This window comes from Lepidochelys olivacea (genome assembly GCF_965140295.1).
Source record: "Lepidochelys olivacea isolate rLepOli2 genome assembly, chromosome: 1".
Taxonomy (NCBI): Eukaryota; Metazoa; Chordata; order Testudines; family Cheloniidae; genus Lepidochelys; species Lepidochelys olivacea.
This window is the reverse complement of record NC_140411.1, coordinates 234,062,929-234,075,844: the sequence shown is the minus strand read 5'-3', so window position 1 is coordinate 234,075,844 and position 12,916 is coordinate 234,062,929. Positions and strand designations below refer to the sequence as shown.

At 39.3% G+C, this 12,916-nt stretch overlaps 1 protein-coding gene across 2 annotated transcripts in view; it reads left to right on the top strand.

The window, feature by feature from the left end:
• The window catches only part of ST8SIA1 (ST8 alpha-N-acetyl-neuraminide alpha-2,8-sialyltransferase 1), a 181,970-nt gene extending 170,749 nt beyond the window's left edge, over positions 1-11,221 (top strand). The window contains exons 5-6 of one of the 2 annotated variants that reach the window (XR_014709188.1): positions 1,054-4,296; positions 5,497-11,221. Coding sequence is in view for 1 of the 2 variants with exons in the window: in XM_084611296.1 (XP_084467422.1) it covers positions 1,054-1,540 (487 nt within the window). In the remaining variant the exon portion in view is untranslated. Of the gene's footprint in view, positions 1-1,053 lie in introns of both variants that reach the window. The other variant, XM_084611296.1, reaches the window with a different exon arrangement.
• Positions 11,222-12,916: the final 1,695 nt, after the last annotated feature.

Here is a 12,916-nt window from a genome sequence, read left to right as displayed (position 1 = left end):
TAAAACTTTCTGCTAAAAATTTCAATAAAATTTGTCAGTTTTCACAGGGTAAAAAAAAAAATTTGACTGGATCTAATTTTTCTCTAAACAGGTACAACCCATTGCTACAATATACTTGCTTAATTTTCATTTATTTTGTATAAACCCTATCCCAAAATGCTTTTCATATTTCAGTTATACCTATACCTGACTTATGTCTCTCATTACTGTAGTACCTGAGTGTCTCCCAAACAATAATGGATTTTTCATTACCAAGCCCTGGAGGTACAGAAGTATCCTATGTTACAGAGGAGGAATTAAGGTACAGAGGTTGGGAGTACATCTACACTACAACATGGCCATGGCTGGCCCGGGTCAGCTGACTCGGGCTCATGGGCCTCAGGTTACGGAGACTAAAAATTGAGGTGTCACTGTTTGGGCTCAAGCTGGAGCCTGGCTCTGAAACCCCAAAATGGGGGAGGATCTCAGAGCCCAGACTATAGCCTGAGCCTGAACACTGACATTGCAATTTTTAGCCCTGCAACCCAATCCCTGTGAGCCTGAGTCAATTCGCCTGGGCTTTGAGACTTGGTGCCACAGGTTCTTTACTGCAGTGTAGACACACCCTCAGTGATTTGTCCAGAGTCACACAGGAAGTCTAGTCTTTAGCAGAGCTAAGAACCAAACTCTGCTCTCCTGAGTCACAGTCCAGTGCCTCAACTGCAAGCCCATTCTTTCTCCTGGACCTAAAACAATAATAGCAGAGGGACAGAGAAATTCAGAGGCACAAGAAGGAGAGAAAAGGTACATTTTCACATGAGATTTGAAAAGAAGTGAAGAGTTGGAGGGGAAAGATGCAGAAAGACAGGTCCAGATGGCATTGGAGAAAGGGACAGAGGAGACCAATGTTAACAAGCATAGGGAATGGGTAGACACGATGGCAGAAACAGTCCACATGGTTGGCTAGAGAAAATCCATGCATAGTTGAAAATACAGGGAGGTTAGTTTTGAGCTGGATTCTGAAATGAACAGGAAAATATATGTAACCCCCATGCCTTTGTTTTGTTTTCACAGATTCCAGAATCTGCTTTGGTCTAGAAAAACCTTTGTGGATAGTGTTAAAGTCTATAACCATAGCTACGTCTATATGCCAGCCTTCTCTATGAAGACGGGGACAGAGCCATCCCTACGGGTTTACTACACCCTGGAGGACTTTGGTGCCAACCAGACGGTGCTCTTTGCCAATCCCAACTTCCTCCGTGACATTGGCAAGTTTTGGAAGAGCAAAGGAATCCATGCCAAGCGGCTTTCAACAGGTCTCTTCCTTGTCAGCGCAGCCCTAGGTCTGTGCGAAGAAGTAACCATCTATGGCTTCTGGCCTTTTTCAGTGGACCTGCATGGAAGGTTTATCAGCCATCATTACTATGACAATGTGTTGCCTGATTCTGGGTTCCATGCCATGCCAGAAGAGTTTCTACAGCTCTGGTTTCTTCATAAAAATGGTGTATTGAGAATGCAGCTAGAACAATGTGAGGCCCCTTTACTCCAGTCCTCTGCTTAAGGACCATAAGGAAGGGCATGGGGGATCCTCTTCGTTTTAATTTCCATATTCTCCAAAAAGAAAATTAAAAGAGAAGGGGAAAATATTTATGGATTTGCAGAGACCTTAAAGACGCTACTTGTTCCATTGATAACATGAAGGCCAAACAAGAGACAAGTCCTTACACACAGTGTTAAGGAACAGAGAAATAAGTAGCTTTCATGGAATTCACTCTGCATAATTATGAAATTACTGTTGGAAGCAGCATCCCTGATCTTGATTGGTTCTCATTTTAAAAGATCAATATAAAAGGGGCATTAAGCGTTGGATGGAGGCTGACTGTGCTAAATACTACTGGCTGTTGAAAATCCATTTAACTCCAGATTAGCACAACCCCCTTTCTTACTTTCCTTTCTTACTACCTTCCTTCAAGCCACCAGCTCTCCGTGACTTCAAGGGACGGAGCTGAGGGTGCTTAGACTCTGGTGAAACAGTGCCCAGTTTTTGTAATAGAGCAGTCCCTGTATATTGGGAAAACCCCTACCTAACCACAGTGTTTAGCAGTGGTAGTCCAGAACACTTCAGTTTACAACCATGTTAATGTAGCATTGTGGACTAGAGGTGGTTGGAAAATGGTAATAAATTTTAATGAAACACTGACAAATTCTTTGGGAAATGTCGAAGCTAAAAACAATTCAAGTAGCTTGGTTTTGGCCTATTGTTGTAGAATAGTACGTTTTGTAATAAGGGCTGCTCCTGACCAATTTACTGTACATTCTTTGAGTCTAATTCTGTATTCCTTCTTACGTCAAATGCTCATTGATCTCAATGGGAGTTTGAGGTCCACAAAGGAATGCAGGCCCAGGTTCTTAATTTACTTGTAGCACAGACGGTACACAGTGAGTACAGGTGTCTTTTAAAATTTGTTAAAACAATGAAAATCCTTTTTCCTTGAAGCGGTGTTCTGTTTGTGCGATTAGATCCCGTCCTGTTTGTATTGCAATGCTGACCGTAAAGTCTTATTTTTTATTTTTCTCCCCAGATCATCTCTGGTCCAAGATATTGTTTGAAAAATAAAACCGCCCTTGGGAGCACTCTTTAAAAACTACATAGTGAGCAAAAAGTAAATGACCCTGTCAGGTACTTACATAACACAGTCACTCTCCTTGAAATCAGTGAGTTATGTAAGTGTGTACATTTCACTTAGGCTGCTCTAGCCTTTTCATCGCTTCACAGACTGTTTTAATTTTATTTATTTCTCAGCCAGCCCATGGTCCTGGAAACTTTCTAATGCAGTGTAAATTAGTACTCTTATTTTTAGGACTGTGACAAAAATAAAATATTGGTACGTCATCTTTGTTGCAATTTCTGCTGCAAGATTAGCCTTTTAAATTCAGATTTGCATCCTTGTTGCTCTCTACTCCATCACTAGTAGCTACAAACTGTCAAAACGGCAAAAAACAAGAACAGACATTGGATTGCCAAAGGTATTTCCTGTGCTATGCATATTCATTCCAAACAGGCAATGCTCTTTTTTTGGTATGTTCTATCATGCTTTGATGATTTTATTTTTAGTGTCAGCTGCCTGCAATATGGAAATAATAATTTTAAAAATCCCTCAAATGTCTGTGTAGGACAGAAACAGAGAAATCTTCATACTTCTGATTTTTTTAACTGCACATTTCAGAATAAAATCATTTTAAAGATTAATATTCCAGAACATGAAAGGGGCATCATTATTAAAGTTTGCATTTCAGTCTTAAAAGAAGGTGGGAGATTATTTGTATTACATAGTGTTTTAGAAATTTTGTATGCTCAAATTTGACTGGGTTCTATCATTTGCTTTATCTTTGTCTATATTAAGAAGGTAAAATGAACAAATGTGACAAAATGCTGCATAACCTGGTAATTCTTTCATGATGGACCTGTTCATTTTATTTATGCAAGGGTATTCAGCAAAGAAGGATTTCAGAGAATCAAATAATTTCCTTACTGTAAGTTGTAGCAAGTTTTACTAAGCTTTTTTTGGGACCAGAATAGATGACTGGTGTTTTATTGTACATGTCAGGACTGTGAAGTATTTCTTGAGAAATTGTTGTCTGTACGAACGTAACCAGTTTGGAATTCTGTTCTCCCAGGCTTTGGGGAAATAATCTGAGCAGGGTCATGAGAAAATTGGTATCTTCACTGGAAAGCTTAGTACAGTGGTTCGTACCTTATGGCTTGGAGATACTGATGGGATCCTCAGCAATTGTCTTGTGCATGGGGGACATCCCATTCCTTCTCTGTTTTATTGAAGCAGCAGACTTACTGAATCTTTTCCTAATGATCTCTATGGGTCCTTCCTGACATTTTGAAATCAATCATACTGAATCCCGAGAGATCTCCTATAAAATGCTGAGAGAACCAGAGAGGCCCAAGGTACACTTAAAGTCTTCCATTCTGGTACCGGGAATATTAACCAATTCTAGCTGTATTTCCTATTTAAGAATAAGGAATATTGCTGGATCAAGTAATAGCTCTACCCATACATTTCTAAGGGCTTATCTACATGAACACGTAGTTCACGACAAGCTGGCGTGTGAATCTATCCTCCACTAACCCGACACACACTGAGTGTCTGTGTAGATCCTACTGCAGTGCACTAAAAGCTCCCTCATGTGCTTTTGATCTACCCTGAAGCATAATTAAAGTTCAGAATTCCAGATACAGACTTTGTATTTTAGGCTGCCTGGTTTTGTCTGTGTTTTTCTCGTGATCAGACAGAAGGCTGCCATGTTGCGGGAAAAGCTACCTGTCACTGTCCCAGTGGAAGTAAAGTAAACTGTGGTTGCTGCAGCAGCTGTGTAGGAGGAGAGTACAGGTTTATAACAGAAGGGGAAGTCATGCCACAATGAAGAAGTTGATGAAATCCTAGGTTCCTCCCTCATATATCACCTCCAACAAGCTAATATCCTGTGTTACTGTCTCCTTCATGAAGGCAACTTCATGCTTTAGGTGGATGGTGATGATGACGAAGAAAGCATTCCACTCTTCTTCCCCTAGATAACTACACTATGTCTCTGCAGCAAGAGCTCTCTTGTGGTTGGTAGAATCTTGTTAGGCCATTGCACTTGGTATTGGTAAAAGTGAGGGCTTCCTTGTCCCACAGTTGGTGAGGTGTGGGAGAGCTCACATAGAGTTGCTATTGATTAAGAGTAGAGTGTGTCTCTAAGGTACTCTCTTTTAAGTTGCTTTAAAGTTTCAGTAGTTTGTGGTTTTGGGAAATAGGGACAACATAACTTCAGAGGAACAGGACAAACTTCTCCTCTTGGTTCTGCAGGGAGGAACTCTATTGCAACCCTTCGGCACGCGGCCCATCAGGGTAATCTGCTGGCGGGCTGTGAGACATTTTGTTTACGTTGACCAACTGCAGGCATGTCTGTCCCCGCCCCCCGCAACTCCCAGTGGCCACGGTTCGCCGTTCCCAGACAATGGGAGCTGTGGGAAGCACTAGTCTGGCACTAAAAACAATCTGCAGAGCAGTCTGAGTCTTATTTTTTCAGATGATCTGTATAAATTTACAGTACAAGTTATGCAGATCTACTGTTTTTCTATTTAAGGGCCTGATCCAGTGCTTACTAACGGCAAAGGGAGTGTTTCCACTGACTGCAATGGGCGTTGGATCAGGTCCGAAATATATAAAGTGGAGAACAATTTAAAGTATCCTAGTAACAATATGAACCTCTATTTCTAGCTCATGTTTTCCATCATTTTCTTTGCCATTTCAAAAGAGTACCCTTATAATGAATATCCCCAAATTCTGCGGCATCCCTTTTGTAAGCTGTAGTGTTTTGGACCGTTACTCTACAGTACTGCAGTATGTATTCTAAAGAATATTTGGGATATCTTCATTTTAGCTCATTGCTGCCTTCTGCTTGAGTCTGCAATTAGTCAACAAGGAGTCTGTAACATCACAGTCATGGCTGCGGGAATAGACTGCGATGTCACAGATGCAACACTATAGGCTTGATTCACTCCACTGGATAGGTGACATTTGCACTGCTGCCTTCACCCAGTAATTCCTCCACAGGAGGGCAGCTTTAAACTGTTGCTGGGGCTCCATGGGAGCCCTGTTGGCAAATACTTCCTGGGAGATGTGCTGAATTTGGCATATCCTCAGAGTGCCCTGGCCATGCCACTGTGTCCAGTGCCATCCATTTTGGGGCTATATTGCCTATCAGTAGGGCCCTTTGTGGAACGATGGCTCTGGATACCATGTGATACTGTTCCCTTCCTGCTTCTGTATGGACTTTCCTTCTCTGGATGCCCAGGATTTCCTTGCCATGTCCAGGTTCACTAACAAGTAAAGGTTTTCTAAAGGAATCCTCCACGTTTTTTCCTGTCCAGTCGCCTTATTGAAGTCAGATTTTTCCAAACTCCTTTTATTATGATTTTTAAAATCAGTCAGAAGTCTTTTGACTTTTGACTGATTTTTAAAATAATTAATAATAAAAGGAGTCTGGAAAAATATATACATAAATAACTGCCACTTTAAAGCATACCTTTTGATAAATGATGTTATCATCCATTTTAAATCTTACCAACTAACCATAGGATGGATTTTGGTGATAAAGGTCCAAATTCTGTGCTGACTTACACCCCGTAAATATGATTGGAGTGAATGGAGTTGTCCTGGGTGTAAACCCAATGGAGAATTTGGCTATAAAGCAGCATGTATTGAGACTGTTTCATAGAGGATATTATTTTAAAATAATTTCTAGGTGGTTTGGGGGGAATTCCAGATATATTTTTGTATTAGTTTTACATTTATTTCAATTATTTTCATGTTTTATGCTGGCAAGAATGTTTTGTCACTAGGACTGCTCTTTGGCAGTAGACATCTGGCATTTGTACAGTGAATGCTTTAAAAATGCAATTGAAACAGGATTTTGATAGTTGAAAGTTATGAAATTACTAACAAATTTACTAGCCTGTTTAATAAACATAAACTGGCAAATGTTCCTAAAAGAACCTCAAATATCAAAAGGAAGTTATACTTACTCCCTTCTGTTTATACACGGTATACAACTACTGGAAGACAGAATGTCATTTGCTATCTGATTTCTGTTAATTGTTTTCACTGGTGTATATTGAGCCCTAGTAGGACTGTCTCCAAAATGATGAACATTTGAAAATAAAAAGTGTCTAAATGAAGCTGTTGTATAGTATCTCCAACCAGCAAACCACATGGGGCACTCTGTGAACGTTGAAACAGCATTCCATGTTCTCCCCTCAACAGTGTGAAGACTTTTGGCCTGATTCAAAGGGAGTATGGGGTCATTACAACCTCAGGATGGCACCATACAAGCCCTACTTCCATTGAGTGCTTCTGGGAATTGGGAGGTGACCTTAGTGGCTGGAGCTAGCCCTGCTTTCACCACAGCTCTGAAACCAGCGTATTATACCAGATCCTAATTTACCACCAGTATTATGAAGTATACAGTGACTGCAAGGTTAATACATATTTTTTGTTGTCTTGACTTTCAAAGATGTTAAGCAACCACAGCTCCTACTGAGATAGATCAGTAGGAGAGGTAGTGGCTTATCACTTATGAAAATTAGCTTATTTGTTGCTCTGAAGTGCTTCTTGAGACTGAGGCAAGTAAGGATTTAGTCTCATTTAAATAATTAGGAGTTTTGCCTGTTGGATTGCGGCCTCTGTATGCAAAATGACATGCACGGGATACTGGAAAACCTGCATTGTTCCCCCAGGTGCAATCTAAAAATTGAACAATTCAAATGTTGGTCAAAGATAACTTCTCTTCTGTGGTCCTGATCCTTCTTCCCTGGCAGTGAACCTCCATTACCATTATATATATACTGTCTTGCAGTAGCATAGAAAGATTCCAGTCAGGATTGTAGTGGAGTTAAACATATATGATGATATAGTAAGGCAGTGAGGCATAAGCAAATGCTTAAATGCTTTGCTGAATAAGGACTTAAATTAGTCAAAGACTACCAGCGCTCCCTTCCTCCCTGGAGCAGTTAACTTCTCCATCTCTTCAGCAGACATCACAGTGGCACCATAACAGCTAAGAAAGATGCTCAAAAACATTTCAGGAAGGGGCTGATCCAAAGCCAATGTTCTGTTGACTTCAGTGGGCTTTGGTCCAGGCCCTAAGTCTAGAAATAGTAACAGTCACACTGGAAAAGATTCAGGTTTAATTAGAGCTGGAAATTTTGCAAGAAAAAGCTTGCATGTGAGATTTCATGTCCTTCCAATATCAGTCAATCTGGAAATACAACTAGTAATGCACAGAGAGGAGCATGATTACATCAGAGCCACAAACTTCTCGTTTCTAATCCCAGTTCTGACACTGACCTGCCTCCATGCTGGGGTTTCCCCTTCTGGAACATGGCAATAATATTTTACCTTCCTTAAAGGTGTTTGAAGCATTAATTAGTTGATGTTTGTGAAGTGCTTTGAAAATGAAAATCACTATACAAACGATTGATTTATTATTTCAGCACTTCCATTCTGATCAGAACCAGGGAGTGCAATGGCAAGATTATTTTGAAAATTAAAAAAAGTTGGTTGAAGATTTTGTTGGCAATTTGGATAGTTCCTATTTGATAACAGCCAGTTCACCCTTCCTGGTTTAGGGTACAGTGAGGATACTGCCTCCAGACTGTCAGAGGTTTTAACAGACCGTATGGGTTTTCCACCCCTCTCAGTAAGTGAACGTTTTTGCTTTTTAATGGAAAAAAGAAAGTCCAAATAAAACACAGAAGCAAATTATGAGCCAGATTCTCAGCTGGCATAAGTCATTGTAGAGCCCTTCATTTCAATAGAGCTATGCAGATTTCAAACAGCTGAGGGTCTGGCTGTACAGTTATAAAATTGATGGAAATATGCCTACAAACCTTTCAAATGTATATGTTTTTAAACTATTCTAAGATTATGCTATTTAGTTAAAGGTACTTTTCTGTAAACTAGTTGTTTTCCATAAATACAAAGCACAAGTGGCTCCTTTGGATGGGTATATGTTGGTTGCAACTGTGAAGCAGACATGTTATTGCAATTTACAATCCTGCCACATTAAGGTATCATAGTGCAAAAACAAATCATACTTTGAGTGGGACAGGATGTGTTTTCCAATATGAGACCCTATTTCAATATATATGTAAAATAAATGGAGCATACAATATTCTGTGTATTCAAGTATAGTGCATTAGGGGAAAAATGTAAAAAATAAAGTTTCTATGAACCAAGTAAAGACAAAAACCTTCATCATAGCAATGAAGACTTACCAATAAATACCTGTTTCACAGAAACACATACCCTGAAATAAAAGATTGTCTCTGAATTCAAATCATACTAATGTTTTCCACTCATTGTCAAAAGACTTTGTTAGACTTTAATGAGGCCATTATAGGTTTTTTCTAGCACCTGCTTGCTTTTTGGGTTGGAGGAGGGGCGTTTCCCCTTTTCTGGTGACTTTTGCATGCAATAAACTTATTGTTTAGGAAGTTCTTTCTGTAATTTATATCAAAGGTTCAATTCTAATCTCAGATGCTACTTGTCTTGAAAATTTAGCTGCTGTTTGTTCTTCCCATGCTCTGTGCCATTTCTCTTCATCACAATACTAATGCATGGTGATAGACACTGGACCTCTGGAATTAGTTTTGATCATTAAGTACCAATGATCATCAGGAACTAGAAAATAGACTGTAACAGTCCTTGGTTTTAGCCTAGACTGAGGGCAACCAAACAGTGAATCTGTATAATATTTGTAATGCACTCACAGTCAATAGGGCATCAATGAAATGCAAGTCAGTTTCAAAAGTTCTGGGGAAAAGATCTAGGCCTCCTTTATAAACCTGACTTAACAATAGTCTATAATACTGCAAATAGAAAAACATGTTGATTATTATTCTACAGCTCCTTATAATTCCTATCCATCCTCTGTTCTGTACTATTCTAGTTACCTTTCCTGGTTTTATTGTATGTTTTTCTAGTTTGTTTTGCATCAGTCTCTGCAAGTACCTCCCTAGGTCCTTTTGTGGAAAGCCATTTTTCATAGTCCTCGTTAGCCTGCTGCAGAGTTTTTATGTGTGTAAAGTAGCGGTGTGGAGTATAATATATGAAAGAAAGTATTTTCATCATTTTTTCATGTGTGAATTTATATATGTCATATGTGTGTCCAATAGATAATATATAGGCTGTTTATACACAGTAGATGCACCTTATAAAGCTTCTACTGTTCTAAAGGAGCTAAACGAATAATTCTGCCTTTTAAATACATTTGGATTCTCTCATCCACTGAGGTCCACAAGGCACAAGAACGGAAGGAGTCAATTACTGCTGCCTGATTCTCAAACTTCCCCAGCATTTGTTTTGAGTACCTAATGGCTAGTCTTATTTATGACAACCAGCAATAGATCCTAGACTATTCATACACCACCAGCTGAGAATTAGCAGAGCTGCACTCTGGTCCATCCCTGCCCTTCCCTTTGCTGACATCCTCCCTGTGCCAGAGTGGAGGGGCAATTGGCACAGGAACTGGCTTGGCCAGCTTTACACCTGTGGAGTTCTCTAAGTAATTCTGATCCAGCCAGCTGAGACTCGATTCAGGGCTATTTGTGCTACTAAGGGAGCACCATGTGGTCAGAACTGAGTCAGAGAATCTGGCTCTGGGAATATCTGGTTGATAATAACTGAAACTGGTTGATTCTTTCAAAACAGAAGAAGCTTTCAGTGTAACAGTCATATGGGGACTACAAATATTCTTTGTTACAAGTGGGACTGAAGAAGATTCAAAGCATTCCCATATGTTTCCAGACACGTAAAAATCAGGAAGTCTATTATGTGGCCAAAGTGCTGAAAACCATGAAACAGTACCCCGTATAGCACAGAAATGCTACACATTTTCAGTCACTCAGAGACCTAGATTTTTTGTTTGGTTTTTTTGCATTTGGAGAAAAAGCACTTATTCCTAAATCAGAAAAATGAGATCTGCATTTGTAAGTCATTTTTTACTTTCCCCATTTTTACAGCAGTAGTAGTGGTGTCATGTAAACTCATGGAAAGTATGTGTAACTTTATCGCCTTCTAAATTGTTCAGTTAGATATATGTACAATATATTTTCTTTATGCTTGTATTTTGTAATGTGTCACTACTGATTTCCTCTGACTATCACTGAAAGCCCATGGTGAAAAACAAGGGCAGGGCAGATTAAAGGTGCCTAGTGATTTTTTTTAAAAAAATATGAACATAAAAGAAATAGTGGCAAACCACTTTAATAATGAAATGTCAAATTTAGCATGTGGATGATGATGAATGTAAAAGATTGTTAAAACTGTTGTGCCAATGAGCTGGGCTATTTTGTAACAATACTGAAAAGAGAGGTAAACTGAGGAAGGAAAGGTTTCTTTTAGCTACAACTCATATTCCATTTACCTTCTCTTCATGACACCTACTGTGGTTCTGGAGATTGCAACGTAAGCTTTTTCTTTATAACCATAAAGAAACTTGCAAGGAAAACACATAATCTCTTCAGAAAGTAAACACACTTGTTTCCTGCCTCAGAAAAAGTCTATCCCTTTGTATTTCTAGAATCTCGATGGCCTGAGATTGTATCATGTCATCAGAATAATGCTAGATGGACACGAGCCTACATTTTATTGTTTTTTTTTTTAAACTTGGGCCTCTGTCTAAACATAATAACAACAATTCCATACTGTATATTTTGAGTACATAGACTCAAGTATTCTATTCTAGGGATGGGAAATAAGTGAATGCAGATAGGCACAGTATGTTAGTGGCTTCTAGTAAGTAAACCAAATTGAAAGGTAAAACAGGTCAACAATTTGTGTTTTCATTATAGATATTTTGTATACGCAACCATAAATCTGGTGAGAATTCGTGAATTCAGGTAAAGGCAAAAATGTGTCATTGTTGTCAAATGAACCTGGGCCGAGATTTTTTCAAAGATAATTAAGGCCCAAATCTTCAAAAGTTCCTACCTTCCATTGATTTTAATGGAAACAGTTCTGCTCTTGGTGAGTACGCTGCACAGAAGGTCCACTGAGGTCAGTGACAGGGCTGCGTGACCCATGCTGTGTTCTGTTTGGGAACTAAACAGTGCAATTTGGCCCTCAGGAGCTAGAAGTGAAGCAGCCCATAAAGTTTGTCTTTGTAGGTTTGAACTCTGTGAACTCTAACCTACTAGGGGACTCTCTACACAGCCATTCCTGCCTCCAGCCTCTTTTTTGCCTTTCAACAAGGCTTGGACTTTCTGCTTTTTAGTTTAATGTATTTGCAGTGGGGTGTCCTAACAATGGCGATGAAATAGGGTTGACTAGAGAGAGAAGAAATTCCCCAACCACCCAGCTGGGTGAACTATCACAGTCCTTGTTTGTGGAACTTTAAAGAGCATGAATGCGAGCAAAACTCAAACCAAGGCTGATTATGAGTACTTTTGAAGATTGATTTGAAATTTTGCATATTTTTAGTCAGCAGGAATGTAGTGTGTGGTTAAAATGGTACAAGATGAGCTAACCTGGACCAGTTTGTAGCTGATATCTTATGCACAAGGGAAAGGGACTGTTGGTGCAGGGAGCCTCTCTCTCCTTGTATCTGGCCATTAGGGGCTGGCCACAATTGCAGTACTTGCTTCAACATTTTGCAGGCCCTATGCCCAGTGGTTAATTTCACACTCTCATTGTAAAAATTTGTGGATTTGCATTCCTTCCTGTTTTGCCCAGTTCATTGAAAAGTGTGATGGTAATGTAATATTTCATGTTCTTGGCATGGTATTTAAAGTGCATTAGCAAACAATTATGCTCTGAGATTGTAAAATGCCATGAATTCATTTTTCCCCTGTGAATGAAATGTAATATTTATTGCATCATTTATAATGTATGTAACCTTCACAGGCTGGATGCTGTGTCACTATCTCCTTGAATCAGCATCATTTTGGTACACTCAGGGGCAAAAGTACTTGTGCAAAGTGTTCAAACATCACAAAATGTGTTGTTGTTTAGAGTCTTGTGATTAGAGCTTAAATCTAATCCTTTCCAATGTAGCAAATATTTGCTGATGGCTAAAACTGTTACAAGGACTAAAGTATAACTTTTCTTTGCGTGGCAATAACATATGTTCTGTTCTTTCAGTCTGATCTGTTTATTTTCGAGTAGTGTGCAGTGCTGATTTAAAGAATGTCTACCCTTCAAGATGGCTATGGTGACTGTGCACAAGCAATGTCTAGACGACTCAACGTAGCAGAGTTCTTTGTGATGGAACTTATTGAACAATTGTATTTTGTTGTCTTTTTTTCTAGTCACATTTTACAAAACATACCATAAGAATTTCTTGTGATTTTTAGCGAAGTCCCATTTGTAATATTCAATAA